A 20,669-nucleotide genomic window follows, 5' to 3' on the forward strand; every position below is an offset into this window, starting at 1 on the left:
TCAACTGGCACCACGGCTTCTTGTCCATACATTAGCTGGAAGGGAGTTTGTCCAGTAGTTACCTTGTATGTTGTTCGATATGCCCAAAGTACTGACGGTAGGCGCTCCTCCCAGTCATCCTTCTCCACTCCGCAAGACTTATAAATCACTGACATGATTATTTTATTGGTCGCCTCGGCCTGCCCGTTCGCCCACGGATAGTAGGGGCTTGATAAGGAGTGGAAAATTTTGAACTCCGTTGTTAGCAATCTGATTATGTGATTTACAAAATGTCCTCTGTCACTCGTCAGTTGGATTGGAATCCCATACCAAGTAATGATGTGTTCATAGATGAATTTTGCTGTATTGACCGCCGAATTGTCCGATAAGGCCCGTGCCTCCACCCACTTGGTCAAGTATTTTGTTGCCACTACAATGTATCTGCATCGTCGAGCTCTACTTGGTTTTAATGGTCCAATGAAATCCAATCCCCATCTCTCAAACAGTTCCTGCGCATTCGATGGGTTGAGGGGCATAAAATCCCTCTTTAATGGTCGTCCGGCCCGTTGGCATGTATCACAGCTCGTCACCCACTCTCTGGTGTCATTATGTAGTGTCGGCCACCACAGTCCTACCAACAGAACTTTCTTCACCGTGGTGTCAGGCCCCATGTGTCCACCTACGGGCCCTTCATGTGCTTCCCTTAGGACGCCCTGAATTTCCTCTTCTAGGACGCATTGCCGTAGGATCTGGTCGAGTCCCATTTTATACACGAGGCCATTAATGAGTTGGAATGTCCTACTCCTCAATACTAGTTTCCTTCTTTCTCCTAGTGGCATCTCCCTCAGAAACCGTGATGTCGACAAGTATTCCCCCACGCTTGCATACCAGGCGGGGAGAACTGCAATGCGAAATAAATGAGTGTCTGGAAAATCTTTATTCACTCCTTCGGCTAGTTCTCCTGACTAGATTCTCGACAGCTGATCAGCTATCACATGGCTTTTCCCAGGTCTTACGATAATGTTAAATGTAAATTCCTGTAGCAATAGCAGCCATCGGCTAATTTGTCCTTGGATAATTGGCTTGTTTACCAGGTACATTAACGCCTGGTGGTCCACATAAAATGTGAACGGGGTGGCCAGCAAGTAATGTCGAAATTTCTGGACGGAGTACACCATCCCGAGGGCTTCCCTTTCTGTGGTGCTATAATTTTTCTCTACCTTCGACAGGAGTCTGCTTGCAAAGTAGACCGGGTGATCTAGCCCATGGTCGCCAACCTGCGCCAGTGTGGCCCCTATGGCAAAATTGGATGCGTCGACGTGTACGTGGAATTCTTTGTCCCAGTCATGATATGTTAGGATTGGAGCACCCACCAACCGTGACTTCAGTTCTTGGAAGGCCTCTTCCTGAGCCGTCCCCCATGTATACCGTTCACCTTTCCTTGTCAGCTTGTCCAGAGGGCAGGATACTCGAGCAAAATTTTTGATAAATCGCCTGTAATACCCTATGTGTCCTAGGAAGGATTTGACTCCCGTGACATCTGTCAGTGCCTCCATTTCCAATATCACCCAAATCTTGTCTGGGTCAGTCTTGAGTCCAGCCTTACACACTATGTGTCCTAATAGCTTCCCTTGAGGCACCATGAATCTACATTTTTTGGGGTTGAGTGCTAGGCAAGCTCGCCTGCATCTCTCCATGCATTCGCCAAGTGCGGCCAAATGTGTATCTTGGTTACTGTAGATGGACCAATCGTCCAGGAATGCCCTGAAGTTCCCTACTGACATCTTTTCAAATATGTGAAGGATTATCTATTGAAATGTCGCTGGTGCATTGCATAATCCGAACGGCATTCGATTATACGCGTACACGCCATCCTCCACTATGAAGGTGGTTTTTAATTTGTCTTCTTCGGCGATGGATATCTGGCTATACCCAGAAAATCCATCCATGAATGAATAAATTTCATGACCGGCCACTTCTTCCAAGATGCTATCCGTAAATGGTATTGGAAACGGGTCTTTTATGGTTACCGCGTTAAGGCATCTGAAATCCATGCAGATTCGGATCTGGTTTGCCTCCTTTTTAAGGGATATCACTATGGGCGACACCCACTCGCTGGTCTGCACTTTAAAAATAATCCCGGCTTCGAGCATACGTTCAATTTCATCATTCACTCTCGTCGCATAGTTTTTATTCATTCTGTACGGCCTCTTCCGTACAGGTACGGCCCCAAGTACGAGTGAAATTTGGTGTACGCACAGTTCTAGCGGCACCCCTTTGAGGTCCTTATACGTCCAAGCGAATACATCCTTGTATTCCATGAATATTTTAAACGCGACGGCTTTCAGGACTGGATTCTAGTCGTCGCCAACCAGGATGTTCCTTGGCTCTCCTTTCGTGCCGAGGTTTGTAGGTTTTACGAACTCTTCGTACCGGATTGGTTTCGTCATGTCAAACCTGTGCGCTAGTACTTCGTTGACCAAGGCATCCCCTTCGGTGTATTCCCCATATGCTGGCGGAAATTCGTTCTCATCCGGATCCTTGTCAACCTACAACATGTTGCACCCATACAGCAGCTCGTAGTCCTCCATTTGCCAGTGGAAGAGCCCATTAAGGGAATCGGTCTCATCCTCGAAACACCCTTGGATTCCCAGGACACCTTCCTTGTTCGGTTCCCTTCCATACTTTCCTCCGTCAACTCCGCCCTTGCCGTCTGATTCTGACTCTGACGCGAGTTCTTCACTCACAAGTTGTGTTTTCAGGTTTCTCCCGACTTTCTCCTTTGACAACGTGTTACGCTTCCAGTTGTGATTCACTCTGGCTGCCACCAACCACCCTCTGCCCAGAATGGCGTCGTATCCTTTCTTGGCGAGCGGAATCACCACGAAGTCGAGGACAAATGGTTGTGTCCCGATGGTCACTTGTTGCGCCATGAGCGTTCCAAGGGGTTTGATACCATGTTGATCCGCTCCCAGTAAGTTGAAGGTTGACGGCCATAGTGTCGGCTTGCCAAGCTGCTTCTAGGTTTCTTCCGGAAGCACATTCACTCCCGACCCGCCGTCAACAATAGTGTCAGTCAAAATGGTGCCAAGTATTCCCATTTCTACCACTGCCGGGTGTCTGCCACTGTATAGTGTTAGGACCAATGGGTCTGTAGGTGTTCTGCCGGAAACATCTGTATTTCGGGTTGCCTGACTGTGCGGAGTTACTTGGACCGTACGTAGGAGTGTCGTACGTAATTGCGGCATCGTTTCCAAGAGGTCCTTCATTTTCACAGGTACTTCAATCTGCAGCATTTGCTTCAGGATATTTTCCTCCGCCTCACAGCGGGAAGTACTTACCGCTTCCTGGGTGCTCCCTTGTGCCAACATTTCCTTCGCCACTTCAGCCTTAGCCTCCAGCGCCCGTTGCTTCTCCGTGCGAGGGTCCGAGTTTGTGGCCTTCTTTGCCTGTGACCGTGTGATTGCCAATACCCGTTCCTTCGTCCTATCGATGTTGAGCAGGTTCACTCCTGACTTTGGGCAAGTTCCATCATCGTGGTCTCCAAGCCCACACCATTTGCATAGTTTTTGTGGAGTTTCTTCTGAGGTGCATTCCCTGGCAAAGTGGCCCCATTGATTGCAGGCTCGGCATTGGATCGTTGGCCGTCCCTTTGCATCATATTAGATCCGACTCCTATTATTATTATTGGTTTTCCCCCCGCGCCGATTGTTCCGATATCCGCCAGATGATGCACTATTGTTGGCGGTTTGCGAAGTTCCGACTGCCGGCTGTTCTTGCGTGAAGAGAACTTGTTGGCTCCTGGTTTTCATATTGTAGGGACATTCCTTTGTCAAATGTCCCGCAATCTGACAAATGTCACAGAAAGCCTTCTTGGGGCAGGACCCCTTGGTGTGTCCGTCACTCCTACAGTCGATACACCACACATCGTTTTCTTCAGTCTTACTCGTACTCCCCTTCGTGGCTTTGAATTCTTTCAGCATTCATTCCATGTCCTTTTGGAGAGCGTACACCTTTTTACTCGATTCGCTACTACTGCTGCTTTCCCCGTTAGAATCTTCATCATCGTCAGATGAGTATTTATTACTTTTCTTCTTCTTTGATATTTTGTATTCGTTCTCTAGGTCCATCGCCCTATTATAAGCGTCGTCATATGACGTCAGCGGTACAATTTTCATCTTTTTTCGTAGGGAGGATTTCAATCCTTCAACGAACCATCGTTTCTTCAATCCCTCTGCTGGTTGGCTTTCCATTTTACCCAACAATTCCTTCACCCTCCTGCTATATGCCCGTACTGTCTCCTTGGTACCTTGTTTGGTATTGTATATCTCCATTACAATTTCATTGTCATCACGGAGAAACCGAAACTCCTCCGTGAATTCCTTCTGTAGGTTGGCCCACGTGGTCACTTTTTGGTTGTCCACATCGGAGTACCAATCTATGGCAACTCCACGTAACGTGGCTCGGAACTGATGTACCCAGTCGTCCTGGTTTGTCACTCCGTTGGCGGACCAAATGGTTTCACGTGTACGGCAGTGCCGTAAGGGGTCTTCCTTGCCATCCCCTGTGAACTTTGGCAATTTTTGTTTACTCGCCATCCTGGGTCGTCTTCCTGGGGGCGGTTGTGTCTGTGTCTGTGACCCTGTGCTGCTTCCTCCAGTGGCACCGGTGGTGTGTCCTGCGTGGGCGACTGGAGGTACGGTGTTTTGCCTGTCGTGTGTGGCACCTACACCCGTACGGTTGCCCTCCCCTTCGCTCTCACCCGCACCCACTCCTAGTCCCCGTTGGTGATCTTTACTCCATGGTGTAAGGGATAAGTTTCTAAACTAATCCCGAGTCTCCTCGACTAGATTTCGCCGTAACCTTGTTTCTTCCAGAAACTCTTCGTGGCTCTGCATCCTACAATGATCTGGCGACGCGTAGAAATTTCCATCGGCTTCTGCACCCTCCGTGACACCTCCTTGGTTCCCCTCGGGCCACCCTTCGGCAGGTCGTCCTTCGGCAAGTTGCCTCAGCGTCCGTCTACGTTCTACTTACTGCTCCAGAATCAAGGCCCTCTGCGCGGCCTCCCACTTGTCCGTTTCTACTTTTTTATTTCTATCTTTATTCAATAGGTTTGGCATTAATTGTCGCACATTTCCATAACTCACAATACATAAATCAAAACGCGTCTTTATTAATTCATCTGCTCAAATACAACTCGTGTCAATGACACTTTTATTTGAATATAAAAAGTTCAAGGTTCAATTCCCTCCTGGCCTGGCGCCATCCCGTTCCGTTTCCCGTCGGCTGTTTTCTTGGTAGTGTCAAAGGATCTGTTGGCGTCGCTCTTCCTGGGCAATCTCCTCCAGACGAGCCTGTTGTGCCAACGATGCCTGTGCAAGCAACCGGGGGAGGTGGTTCATCAACCGGTTTACTGTCGGGCTAACCTCCAGAGCTATCCACACGGCACTTGGTGGGATTTCCGCCTCCGCCGCCTCTCGTCGAACGTAGGTCTGGATGGCTACCTGGAGCAGAATTGAAAATTCTCTCGTTGCCGTGTCTTCTCCTGTGTACAGTTCTGGTTCGCGCGTCGTCAGCCTCTGGGTTTATTTCACCAACGGGTAGGCCCATCGTGTCTGTGCGCCATCCATGTCTTCCGTTCCTGAGTCCGTCTAGGCAACGGCGCCAAATGTTTGCCCTCTCGGGTGAATACTTAAAGCATAAAGTACGTAATGCAGAATAATGCCATAGATATCAGACAAGTATCAGATGTTATTCCATTCATAATTCGTGTGTTGCAAGTTACATTCTGAAGTATATAAAGATACCGAGGGGGTGCGAGCGCCAACCGTCGCACCGCAACTGCCACCCCTCGGTTGCCAACTAACAAACCCAATTACGACTTAATTAACTAGTCTTATTCCCATATACAATAATGCGGCTAACATTGGGTGGTAAAGCGATTCTCAAACAAGTTGCACTCCTTCCGATCGGGTAAGTAAACAGTGACTAGTTTATATATTGTGGTGAGAGGTACATAGGGAAGAGATGTGTCTTCCCACGTGGGAAGACATATCTCTTCACTACGTAACTCCTCATCCACTTATATAGCATGCTTACATTGAGGAGGATGAACACACCGAAATTGATAAGTGTGGTGCATCTTTAAAACACGCTATAGCAGATTCAGATCATATCTCCATCTCTTCTATTTTGATCACAGAATTTTGAAAGAACTTAACACCTTTCATCTGTCCACACATCTAAAAGAATTATGCATCTAAATAAAAATCAATTTCAATGGTTTTCTATTTCTGTTATAATTATTTGTGAATATATTTGGCAACCTAGGGTTTTATACCAGTCATATCAACAATAATACTTGATATATAGAGAGCGATGTCTTTTTGTTAAGTGTTAGAGGTTTTTTTACTGAGATGGAAGCTTTTGTATTGCGTGGTTTTGTAGATTTTTATGGGATTATAATCCATGGCCTTTGCCTCTCATGAAGATATTGAGAAATTCAATGGCATCAGCTATGAGATGTGAAAGGTAAAAATAGAAGATCTACTTAAGGAAAAATATCAATGGGTACTAGTTGCAAATAAAATAAAGTCAACCAAAATGTCTGATGAAGACTAGTTGAAGTTAGACAAGAAGGCACAGGCAACTATCCAATTATGCCTTGTGCATTCCATCCTCTTGAATGTCTCCAAAGAGATTACTGCATATAAGCTATGGAAAAGGATACACAATATTAACCACACTAAAAGTCTAACAAATAAACTGTATCTCAAAAGACGGTTAGATCCTTTGAAAATGAAAAATTATAGTTCAATTGGAGATCATTTGAATGCTTTTAGTTTAATTTTGAGTTAACTTGTTTTAATGGATGTTAAATTGGAAGGAGAAGACAAATGCATCTTGCTACTTTGCTCTTATCCAAATCTTGGAAAATTTAATTGTTGCCATTAGTGGTTGTGGTACAAAGATCAAATTGGATACTTTCATTGCTACTATACTTTCAAAGAAGATGAGAAGAAAATCCATGAATATTGGCTCAAAAAATGCCCGCCATGTTCGGAGAAGGCCCAAGGGAAAAGAAGGAAAAAGAGAATCAAAGGGGAATAAGAAAAAGATTAAATCCAAAACAAAAGGACAATCAAAAATCCTAGGGAAGAACAAAGTGTTGGAATTGTGGGAAGATAAGGCATGTGAAAAAGGAATTCAAAAACATGAAGAAATCTTCAAATTCCTCCACAAAAATATCTTCTGATGATGATGAAAATGATGATTTATTTATTTTCTCTAACACTACTAGTGATGATGCTTGACTTATCGATTTAGATTTCTTATACCATGACTCCTCACAAGGAGTAGTTTTCTACTTATATAGCTTATGATGGAGGAGAGTTTTCCTTGAAGATAACATACTAAGCAGATTGTTGGTAAGGGAAAGGTACTATTGCATTTCAATTATAAAAGGATTGAAACCTTTGATAATGTGTTGCATATTCTACAACTTGCAAAAAAACTTTTTTTTATCCAGGTGGAATGATCATGGTGTGCATATGACATTTGGCGAGTCTAGCTTGTATGTTGGTGAGAAGGAACTTGGTGTTAGTTAAAGAATCTTATATTGAGACTTTGTTTAAGCTAGATGGCTCCATATATTGTAACTCGAGCAACATCACTGACAAATCTCATTGCATATGTGTTGTGGAACTAAAAGTTTGGGTCACATGAGTGAAAATGGTCATAGGACTATTATTAATAAAAAAGGGTCGACATTTTTTTTATTATTCCATTGGTAAAAATGACTGTTGTGAACATTGTGTCCAGAATATATCTTCATTCTTTGTTGAAAGTTATATAGCAAAGAGATCATTGGAAATCATTCATTCAAATGTGTTTGTTCTGATGGATGTGGGTTCTATGGAAAAATCTCATTATTATGTCTCATTCATTGATGGTGCTTCTAGATGCACCTAGCTTCATTTTTTGTGTTATAAATCTGAAGTTTTTACTAAGTTTAAAAAATTGAAGGCCTTAGTTGAAAAGTAAATAGATTATAAAATAAAGATGTTGAGATCTAACGATGGTGGTGAATATTGCTCTAAGACTACACCTTACACACCTCAACAAAATGGGTTGCAAAAAGAATGAACTGAACTTTAATGGAACGAGAGAAGTATGTTCTAGTACACAGTTGGATCAATGCTTTTGGGCAAAGCAAAGGCTATATGTACTACTTGTTATTTGATTCATTGGTCTTCTTGCTTGAACTTTGTTGATAAACCTCTTTATGAAGTGTGGAAAGGTAAGAAGCCATCTAATTCACAATTAAGGGTTGGTTGTGAAGCTTATGTTCATGTGCATTAGGAGAAACAATCTAAATTAGATCTAAATTTTTTGTATTAGCAATTTAGCAATCATTGTTCATCATTTGAGTCTTATAATCTTATTAAATTTTTGAAATTTTATTTGCCAACATATTTACTCTTTCACTGAACAACTATTGTGCGAATCATTATATGTACTAATACAAACTCTCCTAGTCTTGGAGACATTTACAAGACTTTTGACAACATGCTAGGGTAGATGAAAAAATGTAATGTCCCGTATTAGGAGATAGCCTATTTTCCAAAATTAAACACATCTCATCATACTTGTTATATTTTATTATGCATTTGTTAGCTCTAGGGAACAATTAGCATACATCATACAAGGGATAATCAACATAGCCAGGTCTAATCCCTAATCGATCCTAATGATCAATCTTAGCGGAGATTGGGAAGTATCTTTGTTAGGGTGCCAAAAAGCCATCCTCCACAAGTAGTGACTTTGTATGATACAACATATGCCCATTCCACACTGTTGACGTGTATTTTGTACACAATCATACACAGAATAAAATACCCAAGGGTACCTTATCCTCTCTTGAATAAAATCTCTAACTGCTGAAGATATCGCAAGAAGGATCAGTTAGGGTGACTTCAATGTTCTTTTAAGTAGGGTCTCTACGTGTGGATAAGCACCAGTGGTCATTGTGATTGTTGTTTCATCAAGGGGTCTTACGCCAAATCCGAACTGCAGGAACAGGGTTTCCTAATACTAACAAGCTCTCAAAAAAAGATCAAAAGAGTAGGGCTTGCAAGGGATCTAGTCTAATCTATTCCTAAGAATGACTCAATGTGGACGAGACTTGACGAGATTCTACCAACTTCAATATTGCCATAAAATAACAACTCAATTGAAATTGATGCGATCTTCTAAGGTAACAAATGATTTTTCAATTCATCAAGGATCATAGACACTACCACGAAGGCACATATCCAAGATACATCAATGATTGAAAGTTTAAGTGATTCAAGTTGATCCAGTTGACCACGCAAGGCGTTCCTACAATCAGCAAGAAGCTAGTGGTTTGGAAAGTGAATCTCACCGACAATCAAGTCCAACACTTTGTCCTTCAAATTAAAACACAACTTTGATTGAGAATGATTCAAGACAACGAACAACCATGAAGATAACCACAAGAATTGCAATAAAACACCATAACTTCAATATTTTATTGATCTCAAAGCCATCATGAACAACAATTGTTTGAAATTCCTTCTTCAAAGCTCAATCTTGCTACAAAATACTTGCTTCTCTAATCACTAATGCTGATATCTAATCTCTAGTTTCTAGTTCTCGTTTTTAAAATGAAAAGAAATGAGGGTATATATAGCATCCTCAATTACAATGAACGGTCTAGATCAAAAGAAGATCAATGGCCAAGATTGTGACACCTAAACCCTAATTAGGGTTTTATTACAAAAGTTCCCCTTTTATTGCACAACATTAAATGCATAGCCAAATATTAAATTTGGCACGAAAATCTAGGAGACATAGACCAATGACAATTAAGGTGCCACATCATCTATAACAACCTCTCATCTAGAATCTTATTCCCTTTCCAATGCTCCTTTTTAGCATATGCAATGAGTCTAGACACGATTCCTTCGATCTCAGCAATTGGAATCTCGAGAAGATTCTTAATTCGTTCTTCTAAGTGGATGACCTGATCAAATGCCTTAAGAAGAGCAGCGTCCCATTCAGGTTCAAGTTCCTTGGTCTTCTCAATCAGGAGCGTGGTGGCAAACATCTGATCTCGTTGCTCATTTGTAATAACATTCTCATCTTTGCAAAAGATGACCTTGACTCTATCTTCCAATTCCTGCAAATCCACATCTGTCTCAACTTCGATCCTCCTGCCAAGAATAGTACGTAGTACCTCAAACACTCTGTCCTGGATCGGGTGGATAACCTCCTCAACATGATTGCATCTAGTACTGATGTCCTCGAAGAGAACTTCCTTCATCTGGAGTAAAGTCGACCACTGAAGTAAACTATGAGGTCCTCCATCCATTATCTTTTCTTGCACTAGAACCTTCCTTGATGTTTGTCTGACTACTTGCAGGACAGGAATGATAACATCCTTAGTATGAGCAAAAGCAGCTACAGTTATCATCAAGTTGTGGATGACCTCAAGAACCTGAATAGCTCGGTGAATGGTCTGCATCATCCTTGTTGCAAATTCAATAGCAACTGTATGGGATTTGTCAATCCATGAGCTCATAAGCTGAACCAAACTCCTGACTCTCTCTGCCTCGCCAACTGATTCAAGGGGAAGTGCCTGTGTAGGAGATACTGCTGGATCCTGACGTCTCAAAGGCTGATTGAGATGGCTAAAGTAGCCTCTCCAAGCACTGACCTCTCGCTCAAGCTTCCTATTCTTTTCCATTTCTTCCCTAAGCTTGTCCTTAAGTGCCTCAAATGAATCAGTGGCATCATCCAACGTCTGTTCGGCTGTGGGTGGACCAAGCTCAAATGTCTCTACATCATATTCCTCTCGGAGTATCTCACCTTCATACTTGTCCACTGCCGGTGTAGCTATCTGCAATTTCTTGGATCCTGTCTCATCTCTGATCATCTTGGACATCTTAGTAGCTTTCCTCTTCTCTGTCATCTTTTGAGAATCTCCAACAAGGCTCTCTAAATCAATCACACTGTCCTCGTCTTCGATCACAATCACCCTCGTAAGTCTTTCTTTTAACCAATCTGGGATGGCCGATCTTGTTTCTCTAACCTGTATCTCATTGGGCAATGTTTCTTCTTCCCTGAGAGGAGACATTACTTCATTATCTTCCTTATCTTCATGTAGCTCATTAGCTTGGAGAGACCCACTTGGTGACCTTCAAGGTGCCTGTCCTTCTTTATCGTTCTGTACCATTGATTCCATAGACTCCTCTATCTCAAGTGTCCTCTTCTCAGGTCGAGAAGATGTGCCGGATGAACGATCTCGGTTGGCCTCTTGCTTCTTCTTGGAAGATTCTCTTTTCTCAGGTCTCTCTTTCCTTTTCGAGCCTCTTGGATGGGGATTGCCCTCACTTACACTTCGAAGGTTACCTTCGCTTGTATTTCTGGGATTAGGATTACCCTCACTTACACTTGCTCCTCCTTCAACTGGTTTCTCTTCCAAAGTGAAAGTCATAGATATACCTTGCTCTCTCAACTTCTGATGCTGCACATCAACCCATCTGCGAGTATAAGACAAGACTGGAGCCATCAAGGCATCTAGGTCCACAACCTCGGGTTCATTCCAATCTAGCCTCACTGATTTGCTTTCTCGACCATAAGATGATTGGAGATGTCTGCCACTGTCCTGAGCTTGGTCGGCCACTATCCTGAGCTTGGTCGGCCACTCTGTAAATCTTGCATTTCCTGATGAAATCTAAAGGCAATCTAGAATGCATCTTTCTTTTCACTTCAAGGTCATCCAAGAGATTCATCACAAAGTCTTCTACCTGAGGTTCATGTTTATATTTTCTTCCGACCGTCTCCTCTATATACCCATATGGATCAAAGCTCTCTCTCAAGGCAAAGAATGAAAATGAATATAAAGCTAACTCCTTCTCTGCATCATCCATGGCTAGAGCATTAGGACATACCTCAACTGAATTGCCCAATATGATAGGCACAGGAACTCCATTTCCATGTCTGTGTCTGAATGCTTTCACATAAGCTGCCAACTGTCTTGTTACCTCAAGTAACACTATTCTGTCTGTCGGATATCTCGGCAACATATAGGGGGGTGAAGGACATCCATGAACTCTAATATATGTAAATTTTTGGAATTGGATAAACCATGCACCGTACCTCTTCACCAGCTCTTGTGCGTCCTGAGATAATCGGTTGTGAATCCCGCCTTGCAATATCTTGGTGATGTTCATCGTGAATGTATCATTGACTAACTTGTAGTTACTCCCTGGCGGATGATGCAAGTGAACATAAGAATCACAAACTCTAACCTCGCCGGGTCCTCTTCCAATCACTCCTCTGTGAGGTAGTCCTGCATATTCAAAGCTCCTGATCAAGGCATATATGATGTATGAACTCATGTGGAAAGACTTAGTAGCCTTCAATCTCCTTAACTGTACGTCCAAGCAATGGCTAATCATTCTAGCCCAATGGATTGTTCCTTTTCCCTGAACTATCACTTGGATGAAGTAGAACATCCACTTCTCAAAATAGAAGGCTTGAGGGGCTCCTGTGACTCGGTTGAGTAGTGTTATCAAATCTCTGTACTCCTCCTGGAAGTCGATCCTATGTGGTGTATTCGGAATCTTGCTCAGGCGAGGACGACTCTTGAGTAACCAATTCTTGTTGATGATGCTTAGGCAAGTGTCTGGATCATCTTCGTACATGGACCTGGCTCCTTCTATGCTTTTATAAATCATGTCTTTATGTTCTGGCAAGTGAAGAGCTTCACTGATAGCTTCCTCTGAAAGATAAGCAAAAGTGTCACCTTCCTTGGACACTATCGATCTGGACTGTGGATCATAATGGCGAGCACACTCGATCATCAACTCATGGCACTGGATTGCTGGAGGGAAGTCGGCCGCCTTGATAATGCCACTTTCAATTATTCTTCTTGCGACAGGTGATGGCTTGCCAATGTAGGGGACCTCTCGAAACTTCTTCACACTGAAGTTGCCCAAGTTGGTATCTCCAATGTTGCTCCACTTCGACACGATCTTGGTCTCCAATTCTTCGTTCTTCTGATCTTCCTTCATGAGAGCTGGACGACTGGTGGATGCTCCCGCCTTCGGGGTCGCCATCGTAACACCTACACAACATTTCATAATAAGTAATAGATTTTGCAATGTATAAACATAGATTAGATTAGAGATTGAATTTAGGAAACTTCATGATAAGTCTTTGAGTTATCATTTCCTAAATTCGATTAGGCTACAAGAAATTCAAAATTTCAAAATTCAAAATTTAAGATATGACGATCAAGATTCAAAATTCAAGACAAGGGAAGACTTCGCCATACCTCACTTGAGAGCTAACTCTAAAAAGATGCAAAAATATGAAATTCGCCTAGGCAAAAATCGAGATTTGAAGTATCAATGCGATCCTCCTCTAGCAAAGGCGCCTCCTTAGTTAATTTCACCACCTTGAGGACAAATTCGCTCCACTTGCAATAAAATTCGCACTCCTCCTTGGATGGAATTTCGCACTTCTCCTTGTCTTCCAAATCACATATGAAAGGATGATAAAATGATGATTTAAAATGAGATATCACACCTCCTTTTATAGGCGCTTACCTCTTCAATCCCCATAGGCCGACTTTTGCAAATAAATAAATTTTAAATAGAAAGAGGAGGCCGACTTTTATAAAATATAGAAAATAAAACCCAAGTGCTCCAATTTTATTTATTAATAATTAATTAATTAATTAAATGCCTTGTAATTAATTATTTCGATTTTTAAAAGGCAAAATTAATTAATTAAATGCCTTGTGCGCACCCATTAAATGCAAATTTTAATTAAAAAATATCAAGGTTTATCGAAATTTAGCGTTTAATGCGATTTGAAAATGATGTTGGCGCCAAAACATGGGAGAATAATGGATATTAACCTTATTGCTCCGGTCCCTGGGAGAGGGACAGGAGCGCTTTAGCATTTTGATCTTGATTTTCACGCCTTTTACGTTCAAAGTCACTTCCCTTACGTCCAAATTGGCATCTTAATTGGGAACCTTGAGCTTGATCGATTCAATCTTTTGAATGAATGTCTCTCAAACCATTTTCGCCCTGGTCCCTTGGTGAGGGACAGGAGCGAACTTTACTTTTCTCCTTGATCTTTGATCATTTTGGTTGCCAACTTACGTCACAAGGCAAGAAATAACTTCATCCATTCATTCTACGCATATTTAATTTGTTCTTTGCAAGGCAAATTTGATATTTGAGTGATTTTCGCCCTGGTCCCTTGGTGAGGGACAGGAGCGAACTTTGTATTTTAGCTCCAAATTGTCAACTTTTAACATTAACTCCTTGTTCATCACCTTTCTTATGACATTTCGGACCTTGCATGACTTCGCCTTGCTATCGTTTTTTGAAGGAAATGACTAGTTTAATGAATATCGCCCTAGTCCTTGACTGAAGGACAGGAGCGATTTTGCATCTTTGCTCAAGTTGATCACCTTTTGACGTTTGGTTCCTTGTCCATCATCCTTCCAAAGACATATTCGATCTTGTGAAACTTTGCCTTGGCGTGGTCTAGGAAGAAAAAGATTGATTTCATGAATATCGCCCTGGTCCTTGACTAAAGGACAGGAGCGATATTCTTGTTCATTGTGCTAATCCCTGATCATATCGACTTGCAATTGCCTTCGAAGTATAAAATGGTGTTCCTTACTCCCTTTTGAACGTTTGAAATGGAAGTGGCATCTCAAAATTAGGCACACTTAGACATTTCGCTCTGGTCCCCTGGTGAGGGACAGGAGCGAACTTGACCATTTCCATCACTTTTCGCGGTCCTTGCAACTTGGTTTCTCTTCGAGGCGTTCCAAACATCATTGCCACCTTATATCTTGGCCTGGAGCGACTTAAACTTGGAGGGGAATATTAGATAACCTTGATTTCGCCCTGGTCCCTGACTGAGGGACAGGAGCGAACTTTCATTTATAGGCTCATTCGTGCTTTGCCAACTTTCAAATTTGTCTTCAACGGGCTCATTACGCTCCCCTTCACTTATCTTTAACGTGGGCCTTGCTCCAACTTGGTGGGAAATTTGTTTTGAGAAGAAATCGCTCTGGTCCCTTGGAGAGGGACAGGAGCGAACTTGGCAAATATGGGCTTCATTTGGTGTCTTGCAAACTATAAATGATCTTCAATAGATTCGTTATGCCTCCTTTCACTTGCCTCAAACTTAAAAACTCATTTCACTTTCGCCAAAAACTTGTCTTGTGGAAGAATCGCTCTGGTCCCTGAGAGAGGGACGGGAGCTACCATTAAAATTCGCCCTGGTCCCTGGCTGAGGGACAGGAGCGATTTTGCTTCTAGGGCCAATTCTCTCCTTCGAGGTGCAATAAAATTATATTCAATGAATAAAATGTACCTCTCTTGTTATTTTCAAATCGCGAAATCGTTCAAATCTTTCAAGGACAAGGCAATTTTGGATTTCAAGCTCCGGTCCTTCAGTGAGGGACAGGAGCGATTTTTGTCCTTGAGGGCAAAAGTTCAACTTTTTATTGCAAACGACTCAATCCTGGCGCTCTATCATGTTGACTTCACCTTCCATTGCGTCCTTGACGCTTCAATTTGATCAAAATGAGGTCAAAATGATTTAAGTAAGTCATTTCGCCCTGGTCCCTGACTGAGGGACAGGAGCGATTTGACCTTAAACTTTAAAAAACTTGCCAATTTTGAGATTAAAAATCTTCAAAACCTCCAATTCGCGTTCAACTGCATCTCCTGGCGACCCTGCACAAGACAAATGAAATAAATTAATAACCAGGATGCATAAAATATCACTTTCGCCCTGGTCCCTGACTGAGGGACAGGAGCGATTTTGCTTCCACAGGCCAAAATATCAGGTTTTTAGGACCTCAGTCACTTCACAAGGTAAAATTAGGTTATTTCCAATGCCTGGGATCAATTATCAGAAATTTCCAAAATTTGGCCAAAATCACTCAAACAAAATTTCAAAATTCCCTCATCAACACTTGGGCAAAAATTCGGACTTGCATTCAAAATTCCGACTGAACCCAGACAGACTTACTTGACCTCTCGACAATTCACCTTACCTCAAAATTGCATCTTACGAGAGGAAGCTCAATAATCCTCAAAATTTGGACTGGATTCTGGCTTGAAAACATCAAAACGGAAACCCTAAGGCTTAACCCCAGTCCAGACGACTGACTCACTAACCCAAAACCCTAAAAGCAGAGAGAGAAACAGGCAAAACCGAGCAAAAAGAGGGGGTCCCCATTTCAATGGGGCGATGTGTGAAATGGTCACAACACACACCAAGCCTTATCCATTGCCTTTGTATGATGTAGCACATACCCATTCCACTACAGGCCTTATCCATTGCCTTTGTATGATGTAGCATATGTCCAATCCACCGCAGGTCCTATCTACCTTGCGAGGTATTAATACCGCCTTTCCATAACATTTCCACATCCAATCCTCCATGTGGGGCAGTAGGTAAAGATTAAGAATTTGGACCAGTAATATACTAATGTATCTTTAGTCAGGCTGGTTATAATAATCAAACGGAGTATATATATGTATATAAGGCATCCTATATTATGTCACATTCCTATACCTTTATATATTAAACAATCATAAGCGATAACATAATATGTATTATCAACGAACTGATAGGAATAACATCCATTATGCTATATCAAGCATTCATAAATAACACAACAAGTATTCATTAACCTATGCATAGGGAACTCATCTCGCATACCCCAGTATATGATTGAATCTGTTGCGTATCCTTATTAATTAATTATCCCCATGCATACCACCAACAAGAAGGATGTTACTGCCTGTAACTTAATAAAAGTTCTGATCCGATCTGATCAATGGTGATGTCACTGGATGCTTTTGATTCCTTTCCTTTATATCTCTCAATGTGAGGGAGAGATCACACCTCTTCATCATGTATGCCCTTTGGCAAGAGACACACCCTTTCCAGTTTCCACCATTAGCACCCTTGAAAGAGTGCAAATTTTCATTATTAATTTATTTCTGCCCTCTGAAAGGGACACAACCTTTCACAATCAGATCTACACTTCTCATTCCCAAATTATCTCCCTCTCAAATGAGGTTCTCTTCTCCCTTTTATATCTCATGTTTGAGGGAGTCGCAACTTTTCATTCCATGTATTTTGACCATTCATTAACTTAATTAAATTTTGATTATATTTAATTATATTCTTTTATATTTTAATTAAAATTTTATATTTATTCTTTTGTATTCTAATTTTATTAATATTATTTATTATTAAATTCTATTTCAAAGTGGGGACGTTAGAAAAAATACAATTTGGGATTTTATGAAGAACATATTAATCCCATTGTGACACAGAAATAGAGCACTGGTGCATGCTCTAAATTCCAATTGGTATGCACCAAAGAATAGGAAAAGAGGTGAAATAAGGGTTAATGAAGGCCCTTTGAAAAAATTATTTGATTAACAAGACAATTTTACTTCAAACATAGTAGATTGTCTTTGTTGATTTTAGTGGTTTAACATTCAACAAACCAAAGGCAAAGATTGAGCTGTGTTAGCTCAATTTGAAACCTATTTGATGGTGGTCATGGCATGGCAAAGATGCACCAAAGTTGAAAACGCTCGCCACTCTCCTCCATTCATAAGTTGCTAGTTCCTATGCTACAAAGAGCAATTGGTCCACATACAACTTCATTCACTCTATCAAGAGGGTCAGACTTACCTCTTGATGAGCAGAGAAGTTGATGGCCATGCATAGCACCTTGCAGCATCAAAGAATAGGAAAAGAGGTGAAATAAGGGTTAATGAAGGCCCTTTGAAAAATGTATTTGATTAACAAGACAATTTTACTTCAAACATAGTAGATTGTCTATATTGATTTTAGTGGTTTAACATTCAACAAACCAAAGGCAAAAGATTGAGCTGTGTTAGCTCAATTTGAAACCTATTTGATGGTGGTCATGGCATGGCAAAGATGCACCAAAGTTGAAAATGCTCGCCACTCTCCTTTCATAAGTTGCTAGTTCCTATGCTACAAAGAGCAATTGGTCCACATACAACTTCATTCACTCTATCAAGAGGGTCAGGCTTACCTCTTGCTGAGCAGAGAAGTTGATGGCCATGCATAGCACCTTGCAGCATCAAGATCAACAAATTCCTGAGTATCAACAAACTATCTTTATGATGGGATGTTTATCCCAAAGATGCCACACAGAGTGATGTAAAGGCAGAGAAGGGATTGGAGGGCGTTCCATTGGATGAGGCGGCCCCTCATATTGGCAATGAATCAAATTCAATGTTTGATATTAATTTAGGCAGGGGTGAGGCAAAGGCATAGCAGCAGTACATATAGTTTAGTACATTTTGTCATTTTGTACTCATAGCCTTTTCACCTTTTCATTTGTTGTATATGCATATTGAAGCTAAAAACTAAACTGAAATGATTATAAATTGAAAGTTTGTTAATTTGTATGTCAACTCAAGTGAATTCTCAATTCAGCTCTAAAGTTTCATAACATGGTTATATGATGATTATGGTGAATGCCTTATGAATATTTGGAATTTTCTAAATTTTTAAATTTTCCCTATTTTTTAATTTGCTGCCCCTGCTACCCCGCTAAAAATAAGGCCTCCCACCCCTTGCCATCATGGAAATGCATCCCCCTATTTCCTACTTTCCCCATCCCAAAAACTTGGTAGAACATGGAAATTTTCAAATTTTTTGTTCATAGAACTCATTGTCAATTTCAAACCTTTAGCTTAAGCTTTCTAGTAAACACCATCTTATCCAAAATAGAATGACATCTTCAACTACCAAACATGACATCATAGTGACGTCACCTTTCCTTAGATATTTTCATAGTTTAATTTTTAACGCACTCGTATGTTTCTCACCTGCGCTGAACTGGCATTTTGTGCCAGAATTAAATGCAACTTAGGCTAAAGCAACTGGTGACTCATCAGCAAATTAAAGTTCCATGACTATCATTAGCAGCTAGTTGCTACTATAAATGAATTACTCACCAGTTGTTCTCTCATTTGGAGCCAACGTGGAAGGGTGAGGAAAGAAATTGAATACAGTCCATACAGCTGGTATAATTGCTAACTTCAGCATGTTGGACATGCAATGTTGATCCTACTGGTTGCTTTGACCTTCCTTTGGTTATAGTCTGTGAAGTTTCTGCAGTGACCTACATAGACTTTTGTTTGACAGAATGGACCAAGAAAGACTACTCTGTTAAAATAAGGTAATTTGAGGGCTCAATAAGACAAATGGAAGAAGATATCACTGACCTTGCTAGTGAAAACTCTTTGAAAGTAGGTTACAATGCTTCCTTAAGGATGGAGATAATATGAGTATATAGATGTATAAACATTTGGTAAATTCTTCACAACAAAGAAACAAAAATGCATGGAGTGTCCTTTCAGTTGTGTACCTTTCTCTAAGCTGATATGAACTGCATGAAATGGTAAGCGTGCAAAAATATCTCCTCCAGAAAACATCATCCACGTATTCTCAGTTGAATCATGGTCCCCACAAGTTCTACAAATTTCCTTGACTTTAGCATCACTTCCCCCCATTTGTTTCATGAGTGATTCATAAGGGGAAGGAACACTACTTTTTGAAGTTCGAGCTTGCTTTCGTAATGCTGTTAGAGCCTCTCGGTTGCTATTCCTGGACCTGTCACACTCAACCAGCTGTTTCCAACTTGCGATAGTCAGATAAGTAAGATACGATTGAGACACTTTTGAAATAACCATGTGGAAAAGTTTCATAACATTGAGATTTCAAATTATTCTACTTTTGAAATAATTCTGTACAAAATTGTCATTACATTGACATTCAGAGGTCTGAAATCTGAAATATCAATGTTATGAATTTTTTTCCACATTTAACTGAAAAATGGATGAAATTTTTTTAGACAGCTATTTCAGAAGAGGAGAGATATGAAAAGTCAATGTTATGAATTTTTTCTACACAGTTGTTCAAAATCCTCACTTAATATTATGATTGTGGAAGCATCGATTATCTGAAATATGACTGCTTCACAACTGTCCATATTATTCACCTGTTGTTTTGCCAAGAGAAGACGCTCAGCCTCAATTTCAACCTCTACAAGTCCTTGTTGCAGGCGCTTACCATTGTCATCCATTCCCACACTGCAACCAAATAGAAAGAACATTTCCTAAGTTCTCCCAAATTTCGATTGTAAAAAGGTATTGTTAATCAAGCCTTTAATCTAAGAAAAAATTCAGTGCTGGCTATCCAGAACAAAATTAACTATGTGAAATCAAATATTTATTAAAAAGTAGAAGTGTTACCAAAAAACAACACACTCAGAAGGGACAAAATTATAAATATAAAGTACTAAGACTCCAAAAAGCATGCCATCCAGAGTAGCTAAGAAACATATGAAATAACAAGGCATACATAGTTTTTAATATAAGAAACAAATATAATGATATCACCCTCTTGAAAAGCTGATAGATGCTAGATAGATCAGCAAGAGAGTAGCCTTACAAACAACAAGGAAAAAAAATAGCAAGGCAAGGTAAGAAGGTAGATATTTGCAGTGAGCACTATCCCACTTACAATTTCCACAATGTATTATAATGATTTAGCAAAAC

At 41.0% G+C, this 20,669-nt stretch overlaps 1 protein-coding gene across 4 annotated transcripts in view; it reads right to left on the bottom strand.

Annotated features, from left to right (window-relative positions):
* The window catches only part of LOC131044365 (uncharacterized), a 38,281-nt gene that overhangs the window by 11,341 nt on the left and 6,271 nt on the right, over positions 1-20,669 (bottom strand). For all 4 annotated transcript variants that reach the window (XM_057977682.2, XM_057977683.2, XM_057977681.2 and 1 more), the window contains 2 exons: positions 20,111-20,201; positions 19,478-19,739 (listed from right to left, as the gene is read on the bottom strand). In XM_057977682.2, the coding sequence (XP_057833665.2) occupies positions 19,478-19,739; positions 20,111-20,194 (346 nt within the window). In that variant the 5' untranslated portion in view covers positions 20,195-20,201. The remainder of the gene's footprint in view (positions 1-19,477; positions 19,740-20,110; positions 20,202-20,669) is intronic.

Source organism: Cryptomeria japonica, chromosome 3 (assembly GCF_030272615.1).
Source record: "Cryptomeria japonica chromosome 3, Sugi_1.0, whole genome shotgun sequence".
Taxonomy (NCBI): domain Eukaryota; kingdom Viridiplantae; phylum Streptophyta; class Pinopsida; order Cupressales; family Cupressaceae; genus Cryptomeria; species Cryptomeria japonica.